This window comes from Capsicum annuum, chromosome 7 (assembly GCF_002878395.1).
Source record: "Capsicum annuum cultivar UCD-10X-F1 chromosome 7, UCD10Xv1.1, whole genome shotgun sequence".
NCBI classification, from domain to species: Eukaryota; Viridiplantae; Streptophyta; class Magnoliopsida; order Solanales; family Solanaceae; genus Capsicum; species Capsicum annuum.
In genome coordinates, this window is record NC_061117.1 from 4,656,570 (window position 1) to 4,670,767 (window position 14,198).

Consider the following 14,198-nt stretch of genomic DNA (forward strand, 5'->3'; position numbering starts at 1 on the left):
CTGTGAACCAGCTTGACTGGCATGTTTCATATCACTTTGTCAATTTGTCAATCATCAAAACTGCATCGTACCCAACAAATTCTCCCTTTTTGATAATGACAAACCTCGTGTCCTTGTGCATTCAAACATCTTCGCCTATAGGCTCTAAAGTATAAAACACTGGAATGAAACAAGTTAATCAATGGGTTATAAACATTGCACATTCCTCTTATCTTCTCCCTTTTGGCATTATCAAAAAATTATTTTAATGCAATAATATACTATCCACAGTGATTTGTTATGTTATTCATGGTCACTGGAGCTATCACCAAAACAATCAAACAAATACTTTACCCAACATAGTAATGTATTAAAGAGAGCAAAAACACAAGTCAATTAAACAAAGGTAACCATTCCATTTAACTGTCAGCGCATGTTTCACATTAAACCTAAGCTAGTACTGAACAAAGCAAAACAACTGAGCATTAATAAAAAAGGAATACGGTATAAAAGTGGAACATGGCTAAGGAAACAAATAATTAGGAGCTGATGATAAAGGTGGAACGGGTGATATCAACTGTATCAATTGACGAATGACTTCAACATTTTCAGTCCTCTCTCAATAAAGGTCAAGTTTCAAAGTTATGATCCTAGCATGAAGGACCTCTTATTCCACTTCAAAGTCTTATGCAATTTCTAGTTCAAAATTTTTCTTAGCTAAAACATTTCTTTATTTTTTTTAAATGAGTGTTAGCCCTCCTTATTTAAATAGGTAGAGCAGCATGATTCATCTGTTCAAGAACATCCTTTGTTGTTTGAAAGGTCAAACCTGAACTAGGACTAAGAAGTGCTAAAAAATCTGAGCCAATTAGAATCCAAAAGGGAAAGCATGTCCCCTTTTTATCCTTCAGAAATATATGTTGTATGTGATTGATGATCAAGTTTGGCAAATTCATAATACAAAAATTGATATTTTAATTGAGAGAGGATAAGAAATTTTTGGTGTAGGATTAAACACATTTGTGCACAATCATTTGGAGAGAATTAAAAAAGTTTTGATCAACCAATTTGTCAGCTTTATAAGACAATAAAAGGATGAAGTGTGAGAAATTGAACAAGTGTGCTCAACTGTTTCAACTTAGACAACCTATGCTTATGTTAGTGTAGAACATACCAGATAAGAAGAACTTTGTGATCACAATTGCTTGCTTGTACCTATTTTTCTGCACAATCTAATACAAAATTAGGTTAGAAGAGTAAAAATTATGAAATTGGGACACACAACTAAATGTGCAAGACTGAATTGAATAACATTTTAGCTAATAAGATTAAGAAGAAAAATGGTTATTCTAGTCAATCATTGAAGGGAGTGCATGCAATTTTAATTATCCTCAAGTCTAACCTATTCCTTTCAAAATGCTCTCTATTTAGTGTATTTGGTGCTTCTCCAGTCAATTAAGTAACCCACATAGTCAATATTTTTATAGCCCTCAAGAGTGAAATTGCTTTCCTTTGGATACCATAGTCTCAAGCCATTGATTCCCATGAGATATCTTAAGATTATTTTGACAACATCAATTATTATGAACTACCAACAAAATTATCAGCAGCTTGTGTTTTTGTTATTGATGCATCAATTTCTTGATTTGTTGGTCCTCCTGTCAATATGCCCTAGTCTGTACAACAGTTGGACCAGGTGGTACAACATGTCCTTGTGCATGCTCATCAGTTTCACTGTCACCCCCCTTCTCCCCTTCTTTTTTTTAAAGAGGATCTCCCTTGCTTCCCCCTTACACGAGCACTCCAAATCTGACCATCTTTAAAAGGGCTTTTGTTTTAGTTCTTTCAATCTTTTCAAATCTAGTAATGTTGCTTTTTTTACCATCTCTAAAAGATCCAATCCCCTTTTGAATGTGGTAAATGAAAGGAACTTTATTTGCTTCTAGTCTTATGCCTTGAGCAAAGCTCTATCCATGTACTGATTCTACTTGCCTCCTTTCACTGTCACCTACAAAATAAATTAGGATTTAACTTTAGGAACCCAAACAAGCTTGGGGCCTTTCTTATGAGAAAAAAATAAGTATGAGGTTCCTTCTAGCCCATCGAGGTAACAGGTTATGTGACCTGTTTCTCTGATCAGTTTTGACCTTCTTGTTAGCTTGTGTTAACTTAGAACCAGATTCTTTTGCTAGGCTTATGCTTCTTGATTTGCTTTTTTCTGCAACTGGACATTTAGTGATTGAATGTCCCAAGTTACCATAAATATAACACAGATCTTTAATAGCATTAGAACTTTTATAAAAGCTCAACCCAACTTTTTCATTGTGAGTTCTTTGACCTAGCTTATAAACAAGTCTTGAAGAATGTGTCCATCTATTAGCTCTTTCAAGATCAAGTTTCAATTGAGAAACTTCTTGACTTAGTTGACTAACCTTTTCTTTTTCACAAAAGTATTCATGTTTAATCTTAGTCAATTCTGACTCAATTTTTTCTCGTTCCTCACTTTTGACCTTTTTTCCTTTTTTAGAAAGAGACAGTTTTAGAACTTTAGATTTGAGGGTCGGGTTTGATGAATCAAGTCTGCTAACATGTTCCTTAAGAGTGCAATTTTCCTTTTCAGCAGTGTTTTTACAAGCCTCTAGATCGATATAATCAAACTTTAGGCTTGCTAGACTGCTGAAAATTTCATCCCTATCAATTGTTAGTTCTTGAAAATCATCAATTAAATCACTTATTAAAGAAATAAGTTTTCTTTTTGGAAATAGATGCAACTTCTCTTTGAGTTCAAGAATACTTACCTCAGATGTTCCATCATCTTCTTACATGTCTAAATCTCCAATGGACATGAGAGCAGTTTTATCATCTTCTTCATCATCAGATTCATCACTTTCAGATGCCCTAATTAGATCTTCCATGTTCATCTCATAGGTCTTCAAATTACCAACTAACTTATCAAGGAACATTATAGTGAGATCCTTAGCTTCTCTTAAGGCTGTAACTTTGAATCCCACTTAGACTTTGGTAGGACTCTCAAGACCTTCTCTACCTGTTCCTCAGTAGATAAAACCTTTTCTAGAGATGATTACTTATTTATCAACAAAGTGAACCTAGTTATCATTTCTTGTAGTGACTCATTTTTCTCCATTTTGAAAGCCTCATATTCTGTGAAAAGTGATGCAATTTTAAACTTTCTCACTTGGCTAGTACCTTCTTGTTGGTCTATCAGTAATTTTGTCCCATAATTCATAATCTACACTTTGAAGATACATTTTTATCCTATCTTTCCACCACATGAAGTGAGAACCATAAAAAAGTGGAGGTCTAATAGTGGATTGACCTTCACTGTGATCAGTAGGTGGTGTGGAATTCATCATAGTGATCTTTGTCTTAGGTGTTAACCTTTTTTAAGACAACCTTGCTCTGATACCACTTGTTAGAGTACGTGCCCTATTAATTTTCTTATTTTTGCCTAATTGTTGCCTATTGATGGAATAGGTTGACTAACGTCTTCCGAACTAGCTAAAACAGTAAGAAAGTAGCACAGTAAATTTTTACGTGGAAAACACTCGGCTCAAAAGATATAAAAACTCATGACTTGTACCTCTACAAGATTTAACCCCAATTTCACTAAATCAACTCTGAGCCTTAACAACAACTGGTTACAAAACTCTTGTAACCAACAACTAGGAATTATAAACTCTAATTCCTATACCTCAATAACTAGGAATTATAAACGCTAATTTGTATAACTCAACAGTGACCCTTGACCGTTGAACCCACTTCGAGTTATCCCAAACTTGAAGTTAACTCAACTTAGTATTGTTCCTAAACAATCAATCTAGAAAAGCAATAAATTACAACTCAATAAGAACAATACATTTAAACTGACTCATGAACTGCAAAGCTTAGTCCTGTGAAACAGGTTCGTCAATTTGTTCCTTTATACTGGCAGCACTTAAATTTTTAGTCAGAATTCTCTCAATTATGAACTTTCTCAATTTGACCGTGTTTAGACTTTTCTCTCTTTGTAAGTACGCAAGTTACTCTGAATGATACATCTTCTATTTAAGTGTAACTCTCAAAAGAGTCCTTCTTTATTTCAAACTTCTCCTTTAATCAGAACTCTCATTGCATAGAGTTCTACTTCAAGTGAGACTCCATCTTCAATTCCAACTCTTGTCTTCTTAGTGTTGTAGTCAAACTTCAACTCTTTAAATCAGGACATGATTATTTCCTTGAGTTTATCTTAATTAACCACTCATCTGGTCCTTCCTTGATTTTTACACGCTTGTCTTTAATCAACGATGATTTTGGTACAAGTTCAGCTATATGAGACAGTGTGTCTGTGAACCAGCTTGACTGACATGTTTCATATCACTTTGTCAGTTTGTCAATCATCAAAACTACATCATACCCAATAAACTCTAACTTTACAAGGGTCCTATTACCATGAACTTAATTTTAACATATTTTTGACACCCTTTGTGCTGTCGTGGCACCTTTATTACATAAAATGAGGCCCATGTCAAACGTGTTGCGTCAGCTAAAAAGATTGATAAAAAATGTCACGGCACCGCAAAAAGGTGACAAAAATACGCTAAATTAAGTTCAGGGGATAATAAAACCCCGGTAAAGTTGAAATGTGTCATAACAAATTTAATCATAATTCAATGGATACTAAATACTTCACTCATAATACTATTAACCAAAAAATTATCTCTCAAGATAATCTTTAGAAGCCTTCAAGATGGTTACTAGATACTTCACTCATAATACTATTAACCAATAATAAATTGAATTTTTTCAATATCTTTGGTCTCAAAATCAGTGGTAAGTATGATAATGCTTGAATTTTCATCTTTCTCTATAATTTCAATTTTAATTTTATAAAAATTGAATCCAAGATCAAGAAATTCACCTTCAACAATCTCTACTTCCTTCACTTTTTTTTTCATCATCCACTAACGATTGCCTGGTAAACCTAATATAATTTTTTCAAAAAATAAGTATCAAACCATCAACAAAACTTATAATGTAGCAGATCGATAGACTTGAACTTCCTCAATTTATATGTTGTTTGACTTGGTATGAAAGTTTACGAAAGAAAGATTGACTTTTAAAACGTGTGGTCTCAAATAAGTATTTATACATGTTCTTCTGGCTATAAATCATCTCATTAAGAGTGGCGTTGGGCATTTTAAAATTAAATTATTACTAAATATAGAAATGTGTAATCACTCTTGTTTAGTCCGACTAAAGATAAAAGCGTGTCACATAAATTGAGACGGAAGGAGTATCATTTATTGCATGTCGTAGTTTGACTCGACACAAAGTTTAATAAATAATTTTTTTTTCAAAAAACTTGTGATCTTAAATATTCCATAATATTTGTACGGCTATCAACTTTTAAAACTTGTGATCTTAAAGCTGTTAGCACCATCTATGTGACTATAAAAGGTCACTAAATTGGGACGAAGAGAATATTATTGATTTGATGTAAATCGCGCAAATAAATTTTTAATAAAGAAAAATATTATTATTTTTTTGGTTTTTTTTATATGACTATTTGGTTAACAAGTACTCCCTTTATTTTGGAATAAGTGAATTGTTGGGGTATTTATTGATATTTCAAAATAAGTGAATCATTGAATTTTTTTCCAAAGCTACCCTTATGATTTGACAATCAATTAATTTTCAAAAAGGTATTAAAGGTCAACTTTTGCTTTTTGGAGCGTAAAAATGGAAAGTTATGTTAAATTTATGTCTTTATTGCTTTTTCCTTAATCTGTGTGCCAAAATACAACAATTCATTTATTATGAAACAAAGGCGTAGTATATATAAGTTGATAAGATCAATTTTAACCATAACTAAAAAAACATATCAATAATGGAGCTGCCATCATATTTTAATTGGTTAGCAAGACTTCCATGTATTCCAGGGAATTTGCATAGGAATATTTTGTAAGGACAGATCGATGCATTAAAGTTTTCATTGTGCGTGAAGTTTGGAGAGAAGTCGATTCACAAGGATTTATTGTATGCAGTCTTATATCACATTTGTAAATGTATAAATCACCTTTATGTAGAATTATGATTATATAAATCAAGCCACCAATTTATTTTAACTTTATATAAATTTGCAGCAGCCAAGATGGATTGGGACCTTATTGCAATTTATTTACCCTTTCCTCCTAACATTTTTATTCCAAATTCAAAGTTGGCAATAGCAGCCATTGACAGATTTTGTACTTTTGAAATCAATAATATGACACGTATATATAGGAGACTAGAAGAGGTTATAAAACAAATGTTTGAGGAGGCATAATATGAAGGGGACGATTTCGGATGAGATAGAAGTGAGTGTGCCTGCAAATGTAGCATGGGAGCTCTATGGGACATTGCAACTATCTAGGTTCATTGTGCAACAATTGCCTACTCTTCTTAACAAAGTTGATGTGATTGAAGGTGATGGTACTACTGGAACTGTCCTCAAAATCACTTTCCCCCAAGGTACGTAAAAACATGGACCCTCGACTCAATTAAATAAATGATCATTGATTATGTTTCTTTTTTGTTGTCAAAATAGGTACACCAGGAATAATACCCTATTTCAAGGAGAGATTCAACATAGTAGATGATGAGAAAAGGTACAAGCAATCTCAAGTGATTGAAGGTGGATATGTTGATCTTGGTTATACTTTCTATGGAATTAGGTTTGAGGTAAATGAGAAAGATGAAAATTCATGCATCACTAAATTTACAGTGAGTTATGAAGTTGAAGATGTGAGACTTGCAAGTCATGCATTCACTATGGTTGAGCCATTGCAAACTGTCATCAAATCAGCCAAGACTTACCTAACAAACAAGACACATAATTGAGATGAATAGGTTACCTTGTTTGTTAGTTATATCAAATTCAATAGCATTTTCAGCTGTCTAGAATAAAGAAAGATATATTTATGGGATGCAAAAAGAGTATAATACTATCACCTTTTTTCAAGTTCTAACTTAAAACAATCCATGTGCATATTATATAACAACCTGCCTAAATTCTGGTAAGCAAGAGGAATTGAATACCACTTTGCCTACATTCAGGTAATTAAGCAAGTAAAGTTACGTGATAAACCTGCGTATATAATAGATCGTTGTGGTCCAATCCTTCCCTGAACTTCATGTATAGCGGTATCGGACTGCCGCTTTTAAACAAGAAAAGTTACATGATAAGGCTGCAAACAATAAATCCTTATGGTCCGACTCCATGTAGCGGTATCGGGCGGCCCCTTTTAAGCCAGATAAATAGAAGTTTCAATGCTTTAATTAATTTCCAAAACAAAATATTTTCTTTTTCTAAAATTTAACACTTTTCTTCAGTTAATAAATTATATATTTGACGTGTAAATTGTGGACCAAAATTGGAGAACAAAATATTTTCTTTTTCTAAAATTTAACACTTTTCTTCAGTTAATAAATTATATATTTGACGTGTAAATTGTGGACCAAAATTGGAGAAAAAAATTTGGACCATTTCTCGATTTGTGCGTGTCATCCTTGCGCAGGGGCCATGCTAATCTTCTCTGTATCGTTCCAATTTTATCGGATGTCCCCGAAGGGACGAGCATACACTTCAATGCTCTGCTATATAAACTCAATAAAGAAGCTTTCTGCAGACGATGTGGGAGAAATTGGCTTGCTTGTTGGGCTTTTCCACTGGCATGGGCCTGGGCTGCAGTGTTTCTGGGCTTAATCATAATGGGCCAAGCTTCTAATTTCACTGAATTGAACAAACTAGTGGGAGTACTAATACTTGGAAAAATAACATAAATATACATCTCAACTTACCATATTTACACAAATTTCCACCTTTACAAAGTAATTACAAAAATCCCAACTAATTATATATCTTTGCTGGATGTATAAAGAAACTAATTTTGTGTCTTGACAAATTCAAAATCGAAAAAAATGTATCTGAAACTAATTATGTATCTTTTGAAAGAAAAAAAATGTACCTGAAGTGCTTGATGTATCAATAGCTAATTATGTATATTGACAAACCCAAAATCAGAATTTTCAATAATTCTGTAAAATATCAAAATTTTCTGTAATTAAGCTCCAAACTGTCGGAATTTACGTTGTTTGCCTCAATACTTAGGGGTCGTTTGATTGGTAACAAGTTATCCTGAGATAAGTAATCTCAGGACTAATTATCCCACCATGTATATATAATAACTTATTTCATCACTATAGTATAAATACGTCTAAAACTAACTAATTCCTCCAACCAAATGCAGAATAAATAATCCTGAAATTTTATCCCGAAATTATTATACCTTATACCTCATCCCAAACTAATCCTTATAGCTTTGGTTAATATGCATGTTTGTGTTTGGGAGATTTTGCACAAATGATTATCCAAATAATAGTCAACAAACATACATTTTATATATTGGCTAGCGATTGTAATTATTTTTGCTGAGGAGCGGAGCCAAATGTGTAAAAAAAATCTTATATTTTCGCGCTACGTATAAGTTGAGCAATAGAGATGGTAAAGCGACGTGACAAATATGGCAATGTCACTCATAATAAATCGATAGGACTTCAGGTTATATTCAGCCTAGCTATATATATCGTAAAACTCACAAACTATATCAAATATGCATAACTTGAAAAGGATTAATTTCCCAAAATTCCCATTCAAAAAGTTTTTTTTTTTTTGGTCGAGCTATTTTTTATGTTTTAATAAAAAAAAATGTTACATAAACTGAAACGAAAACAATAGACCTATCTTTTCGAAAAATTTATTTGCAACATGTACTATGCATAAATGCCATTTGGTGTATATAGCCCCATGTGCAACCATATGAATTACCTCAATATATAAATTGAATACAAAAAAAATTCAAATTGACTTATATAAATTATCCCTAATCATGTTGCCCTATATTAATTATTAATCACCCTTGTTCATGTTGCTCTATTTAGTTTCTCATCCGATGTTTGATATGCGTATTGAGATCCTGACAAAATATGTATCTTCGCATTTGGAAAGCTCATTTCTGAGGGCGAGGCTCCCAACATGATATTTCAATCTCCATTCTGATCTGATGGTCAATAGGACGATTTAACAAATAACAAATCAGCACTATTGTATGGAAAACATGAAAATACCAAATGAAATTTGAAAAGAAAAAAAAACATTTTCAATTATAACTAAAATATAAATTTGTAAAGTTAGAAAAAAAAGGGTTGTTGCTTTGGGGGGATCAAACATATAAGTTCCAAGGTATTCAGCGAAGCTTACTCATAGAGGCAAATCCAAGATTTGAACTTTATCTGAGTTACTCGGTTCGGAATTTAATAATTTGAACATATATCTAGTAGATTTCTTAATACAAAGCTATCGAATTTGACCGAACTCTATAGCTTCTACTATGCATCCACTCTTGTCTGCTTATTTTCAAATTTGTTGAAGTCAACGAAGAGAAAATAGGTCTAGTAAGATCACATGATGGAACTCACAAAATTGTAATCATGAATTAGAAAAAAAAAAAAGACAGTCCGATGCACTAAAACTTCTGCTATACGTAGGGTTCGGGGAAGAGCCCCACCACAAAGATGTATAGACGTAGTCTTACCTTGCATTTTTGGAGGAGGCTGTTTCCGAGGCTTGAACCCATCACCTTCTGGTCACATGGTAGCAACTTTACTAGTTACTCCAGGGCTCCGAGCCCTTCAACCATGATAAATTAATGAGAATTGGCCCAAAAGTGTTCTTGCCTTCTATCATTAACTCGGGTGTTATAGTCACCTTCCAATGGTTCTAATATAAGGATCAATTTCTAGTCACATAGCTTCATAATAATTCGGCAAAGCATCTGCATTATTTCCCTCGGATTAAGCCAACATCCCTTGTAGTGGATCGTTAGCAACTCGGGCAAGGATTGGTCATTAGGGATTTCTCTATAAAGTCCTTTTTATGAACCGAAAAAAAAAAATAGGGAAACATCAGCTACCAAATCGAACCAATGACCATCACAATATTACAAAGGCGATGCTCTAACCTCAGAGCTAAGCGCCCCTCCCCCAACACACACACACATAATTCAAAGTTCAGGTTAACGAAAATTTATCCTTTTCTATTTTTGACAAATAAGTAATAAGTGATTAAAAGTTGCAACAATTTCAAGTGGAGCAACGGAAGTTCGGTTCAATCCATAACAACAAGTCAACAACAATAACATATTCAAGTGTACTCCAACCCCACAGTGGTAGAGTACACGGACCTTAACCCTACCTTACGGAGGTAGAGAGGCTGCTTCCGAAAGACCCCCAACGATTCAATCCACAATCGGGATTAAAATTAGATGACTGGGTTGGGATACTAACCTCCTCATATTTGAAGCAACAGCATGCTGGATGTAGATGTTGCACTCAAATTCACGCGTCCACTGGAAAGATAATAGAAGTAAAGTGGATGCTATGGAAATAAATCGACAACTTTTCAACAAAACAAAATGCCAACATAATGATAAATTAACTCAACATAACTAGTTGGTTTGGAGCTGAGCAAGATTAAGATCAAATAGGATTTTATCGAAGGCAAATTTTCTTAACATGGTACTAGAACCAAATCCAACCATGTTGTCGTGTTACCTCAATGTACGTGCCCCATGTTACAGCTACACTAGTTCCAATCATACAATGTCTAAGCATAAAACATCCATCGAGGGGGCGAGTTGTTGCCTCGTTATATATGATGTTAGGTAATTATATTACTCATAAGCTACCTTTGGAGTTGAATTAGATCTGAGATTCATTTTCTCAACAGTACCAAGAAGAATTTGTAAGACACGCCCCAAACTAGCTATTCTAGGGGTGAAGTTTAGTTGATCGTTGATGGATTGATGGAACGCACAATTTATACGAAAATGGGCAAGTCACATCTATATTACACTAAATGAATCATCATGAAATCAGGCATTGCAAGTTCAAAAATCAAGCAAAATGGTGTAAAGTTACAATTCACGTTCCAAAAAAGCGACGCATACCCAAAAGAGAAGATAATAATTCAAAGTCAAGATCGATCTAACTGAATTAAGGTGGTCCTTATAATGCAATGATTATATCTTCACACTACGAGCACAACATTTTCTCATAGATTCAAATCATTAAGGGAGAAAACCAAAAAGGGGTCGCATCTCAGGCTTACCGTATCAAAATGTTGATCCATACAGCCAGCATAACCTCGTGTACTTGGCTCTAGCTTACTTTCTTCATATCGTTAAAATGAAATGCTCGACATGCCTACGTTCACCTTGAAATTCTGCAAAATACAAGCAAGAGCTTCTTGGTTACCAATAACATTAGGGCCGGGATTAGAACAACAACTATATATGCATCAGTCTCAAACAAGTCGATCGAGGTCCCAAATAATAATAGGGGAGAAATTATATCACAACAGTATAGACGCATCAAAAAAAAACTTCTAGCAATATCTTGCTAACCTAGTGAATATACTTATTCTATCAGAAATAACCTCTCTACTTCATATGAGGTAGTGGTATGGACTGCGTACACTTTACACTTTTTATACAAATTATAAAAATGAGAAGTACTATAAGTTCTCCATATATGCTAGTAATAAGAATTTCAATCCAAGAATATTGAATAAGGCATAAATGGACTCAAGTTGGGATATATAGAAGTATCATGTCAAAAAAAATGAATGGAGGATCGCACCACCTAATGGCGCGACTCAGTGGCGGAGCCAGAATTTTCACTAAGGGGCCGTGTTCAAAATCGAAAGAAGTAGGCACACGAACTAGCCAAAGGGGGTTCAATATCAATTATATATACATAAAATAATTTTAACCATGTATAAATAGCATAATTTTCCGCCACAGGGAGTTCGAGTGAATCCCCTAATAACCTTAAGGTGGATCCACCCCTGGCGCAACTTTACATATCATGTCCAAACACGATTTCCTTCCACCAAGTTTCTATGCGAAACATACCAAGTCCACACAAAATGTCTAATTTAACATGATCTTTCTCCAGTAGATTTGTAGTGTGGCTAAACAACTTTACTATCATAAGCTATAGCAACAACATTCTTGTTACTGTTCTCTTCTCCGTTATTTTTGGCATTGCTTCTTCACTATTGTATATTTCCTACCCATACTTCATTTTGATATGTTTTACTAGAATCGAGGGTCAATCAGAAACAACCTCTGTACCTTCACAAGGTAGGGATAAGGTTGCGTACACAACACCCTCCCTAGACCTCACTTGTAGGATTACACTGGATATGTTGTTGTTGTAAATCCCAACGGTGTCAAATAACAAGTATAAAGCCGCAACTAGTAATCAATTACTAATTAAAAAAACAATGATAACACTAAAGAGATACATAGATGAAGGTATATTATCTTTCAAGAGCGCCCATTGGCCCCAAAAAATCAATGTAATCTCAAATGCATCGATGAAGATGAGAATTCAGAAAAACGGAGGCTCATACTTTCACGCGTTGAGAGGACATGCATGTACTTCGAACATTTGCAGAAGTTATCAGTCTACTTTTAGACCTTTTCTACTTGTAGAATGTAAAAACATAAATGCTCATCAACATTACAATCTTCAAGTCTGCAATCTTATCAAACATATCAACGCACTCGATAATAAACCAAACCATACCACAACATCAACTACGTCTCAATTGACAACATAAATTGGAATCAACTATATGAATCAGGTTGGTTTATTTAAGCTAATCTTAGTCCAACATTATATAAAAACAAGAACAAAAAATAAGAAAAGCACTGGACGTATTATCTACTATCATATAAATCTCAGACAACATTAAAAGCCTCTAAGAAAATTAAACATTGAACCTAATGTCAACATTCTCATAACACTACTAAAACTTAATTCCAACTTACATCTACATGGATCTTTTTCTTCTAATATGTGTGCCTTAATTACATAGAGAAGATAACCAAGATTTCGCGAACTCGGATTACAAGATCGATATTGTAAGTCTTTCAGGACAACAGAAAGAAACAAAAATCTTACCAATATAAGAAATATTCAAATAAATTTACAGTGAGTTATGAAGTTGAAGATGTGAGACTTGCAAGTCATGCATTCACTATGGTTGAGCCATTGCAAACTGTCATCAAATCAGCCAAGACTTACCTAACAAACAAGACACATAATTGAGATGAATATGTTACCTTGTTTGTTATATCAAATTCAATAGCATTTTGAGCTGTCTAGACTAAAGAAAGATATATTTATGTGATGCAAAAAAGTATAATACTATCAATCTTCTGCCTTTTTTCAAGTTCTAACTTTAAACAATCCATGTGCATATTATATAACAACTTGCCTAAATTCTGGTAAGCAAGAGGAATTGAATACCACTTTGCCTACATTCAGGTAGTAAAGTTACGTGATAAGCCTGCGTATAATAGATCGAACTCTATGCATAGCGATATCGGACTGCCGCTTTTAAACAAAAAAAAATTACATGATAAGGCTGCAAACAATAAATCCTTATGGTCCGACTCCATGTAGCGGTATCGGGCGGCTTATGGTCCGACTCCATGTAGCGGTATCGGGCGGCCCCTTTTCTTCAGAGAAAAAAATTTGGACCATTTCTCGATTTGTGCGTGTCATCCTTGCGCAGGGGCCATGCTAATCTTCTCTGTATCGTTCCAATTTTATCGGATGTCCCCGAAGGGACGAGCTTACACCTCAATGTTCTGCTATACAAACTCAATAAAGAAGCTTTCTGCAGCCGATGTGGGAGAAATTGGCTTGCTTGTTGCGCTTTATCACTGGCATGGGCCTGGACTTAACCATCATGGGCCGGCCTTATTTCTTAATTTTCTTGCTTCATTCATGTTTCTTTGATGGAGAAACACAAAGGGTGGGCGTGGTCTGGTAGATATCGAATTATTATATTGAATCGAACTTTTGATCGATATCTTAATTTTGATATTACGGTATTTGGTATGATATATGATATATATTTTAAATTTCTTTGATATTTGGTATTTACAAATAAAAGTCTTTTTCTTTTTTGATTTCTATCCGGTGTCTGGTATTTCCTTTGTAGCCCGACTAATCTAAATTTTTCCCTCAAAAATTAAAGTCACGTACAATATAAATTGGGAGCCATAATATTGATATGGAAATATGTAGTTATGCATGTGATTATT

The 14,198-nt window shown here is 34.0% G+C and overlaps 1 protein-coding gene, 1 long non-coding RNA gene and 2 other non-coding genes across 6 annotated transcripts; 1 reads left to right on the top strand and 3 right to left on the bottom strand.

The window, feature by feature from the left end:
- The first annotated feature begins 6,271 nt into the window (after positions 1-6,271).
- LOC107877030 (norbelladine synthase) lies at positions 6,272-13,328 on the top strand. Of its 2 annotated transcripts, XM_047415134.1 has the most exons (3): positions 6,272-6,489; positions 6,566-6,792; positions 13,129-13,328. In XM_047415134.1, the coding sequence occupies exons 1-3, from the start codon at positions 6,306-6,308 to the stop codon at positions 13,192-13,194; spliced, it is 477 nt and encodes a 158-aa protein (XP_047271090.1). In that variant the 5' UTR covers positions 6,272-6,305; the 3' UTR covers positions 13,195-13,328. The 2 variants fall into 2 exon arrangements, with proteins under 2 accessions (XP_047271090.1, XP_016579302.2); XM_016723816.2 differs by lacking the exon at positions 13,129-13,328 and having other exon boundaries at positions 6,566-6,944.
- LOC107877630 lies at positions 7,489-13,542 on the bottom strand. 2 transcript variants are annotated; one of them, XR_007057540.1, is made up of 6 exons: positions 13,505-13,542; positions 13,048-13,170; positions 11,186-11,299; positions 10,363-10,424; positions 9,612-9,946; positions 7,489-9,077 (listed from the first exon to the last, which is right to left on the bottom strand). It is a non-coding gene; the product is annotated as an uncharacterized LOC107877630 (long non-coding RNA). The 2 variants fall into 2 exon arrangements; XR_007057541.1 differs by lacking the exon at positions 13,505-13,542 and having other exon boundaries at positions 9,612-9,706; positions 9,785-9,946.
- Positions 7,490-7,592, bottom strand: LOC124886148. The gene has a single exon (XR_007043236.1). It is a non-coding gene; the product is annotated as a U6 spliceosomal RNA (small nuclear RNA).
- Positions 13,543-13,617: 75 nt separating the features above from the next.
- LOC124886149 lies at positions 13,618-13,720 on the bottom strand. Its single transcript, XR_007043237.1, has one exon. It is a non-coding gene; the product is annotated as a U6 spliceosomal RNA (small nuclear RNA).
- Between the last annotated feature and the right edge of the window lie 478 nt (positions 13,721-14,198).

Bases quoted from the DNA above. Each gene is read 5' to 3' on its own strand.
- LOC107877030 (XM_047415134.1), top strand. From the start codon at position 6,306: ATGAAGGGGACGATTTCGGATGAGATAGAAGTGAGTGTGCCTGCAAAT. The intron at 6,490-6,565 runs GTACGTAAAAAC...TTGTCAAAATAG, and splicing joins CAAAATCACTTTCCCCCAAG to GTACACCAGGAATAATACCC. The intron at 6,793-13,128 runs GTTGAGCCATTG...GCATTCACTATG, and splicing joins CAAGTCATGCATTCACTATG to GTTGAGCCATTGCAAACTGT.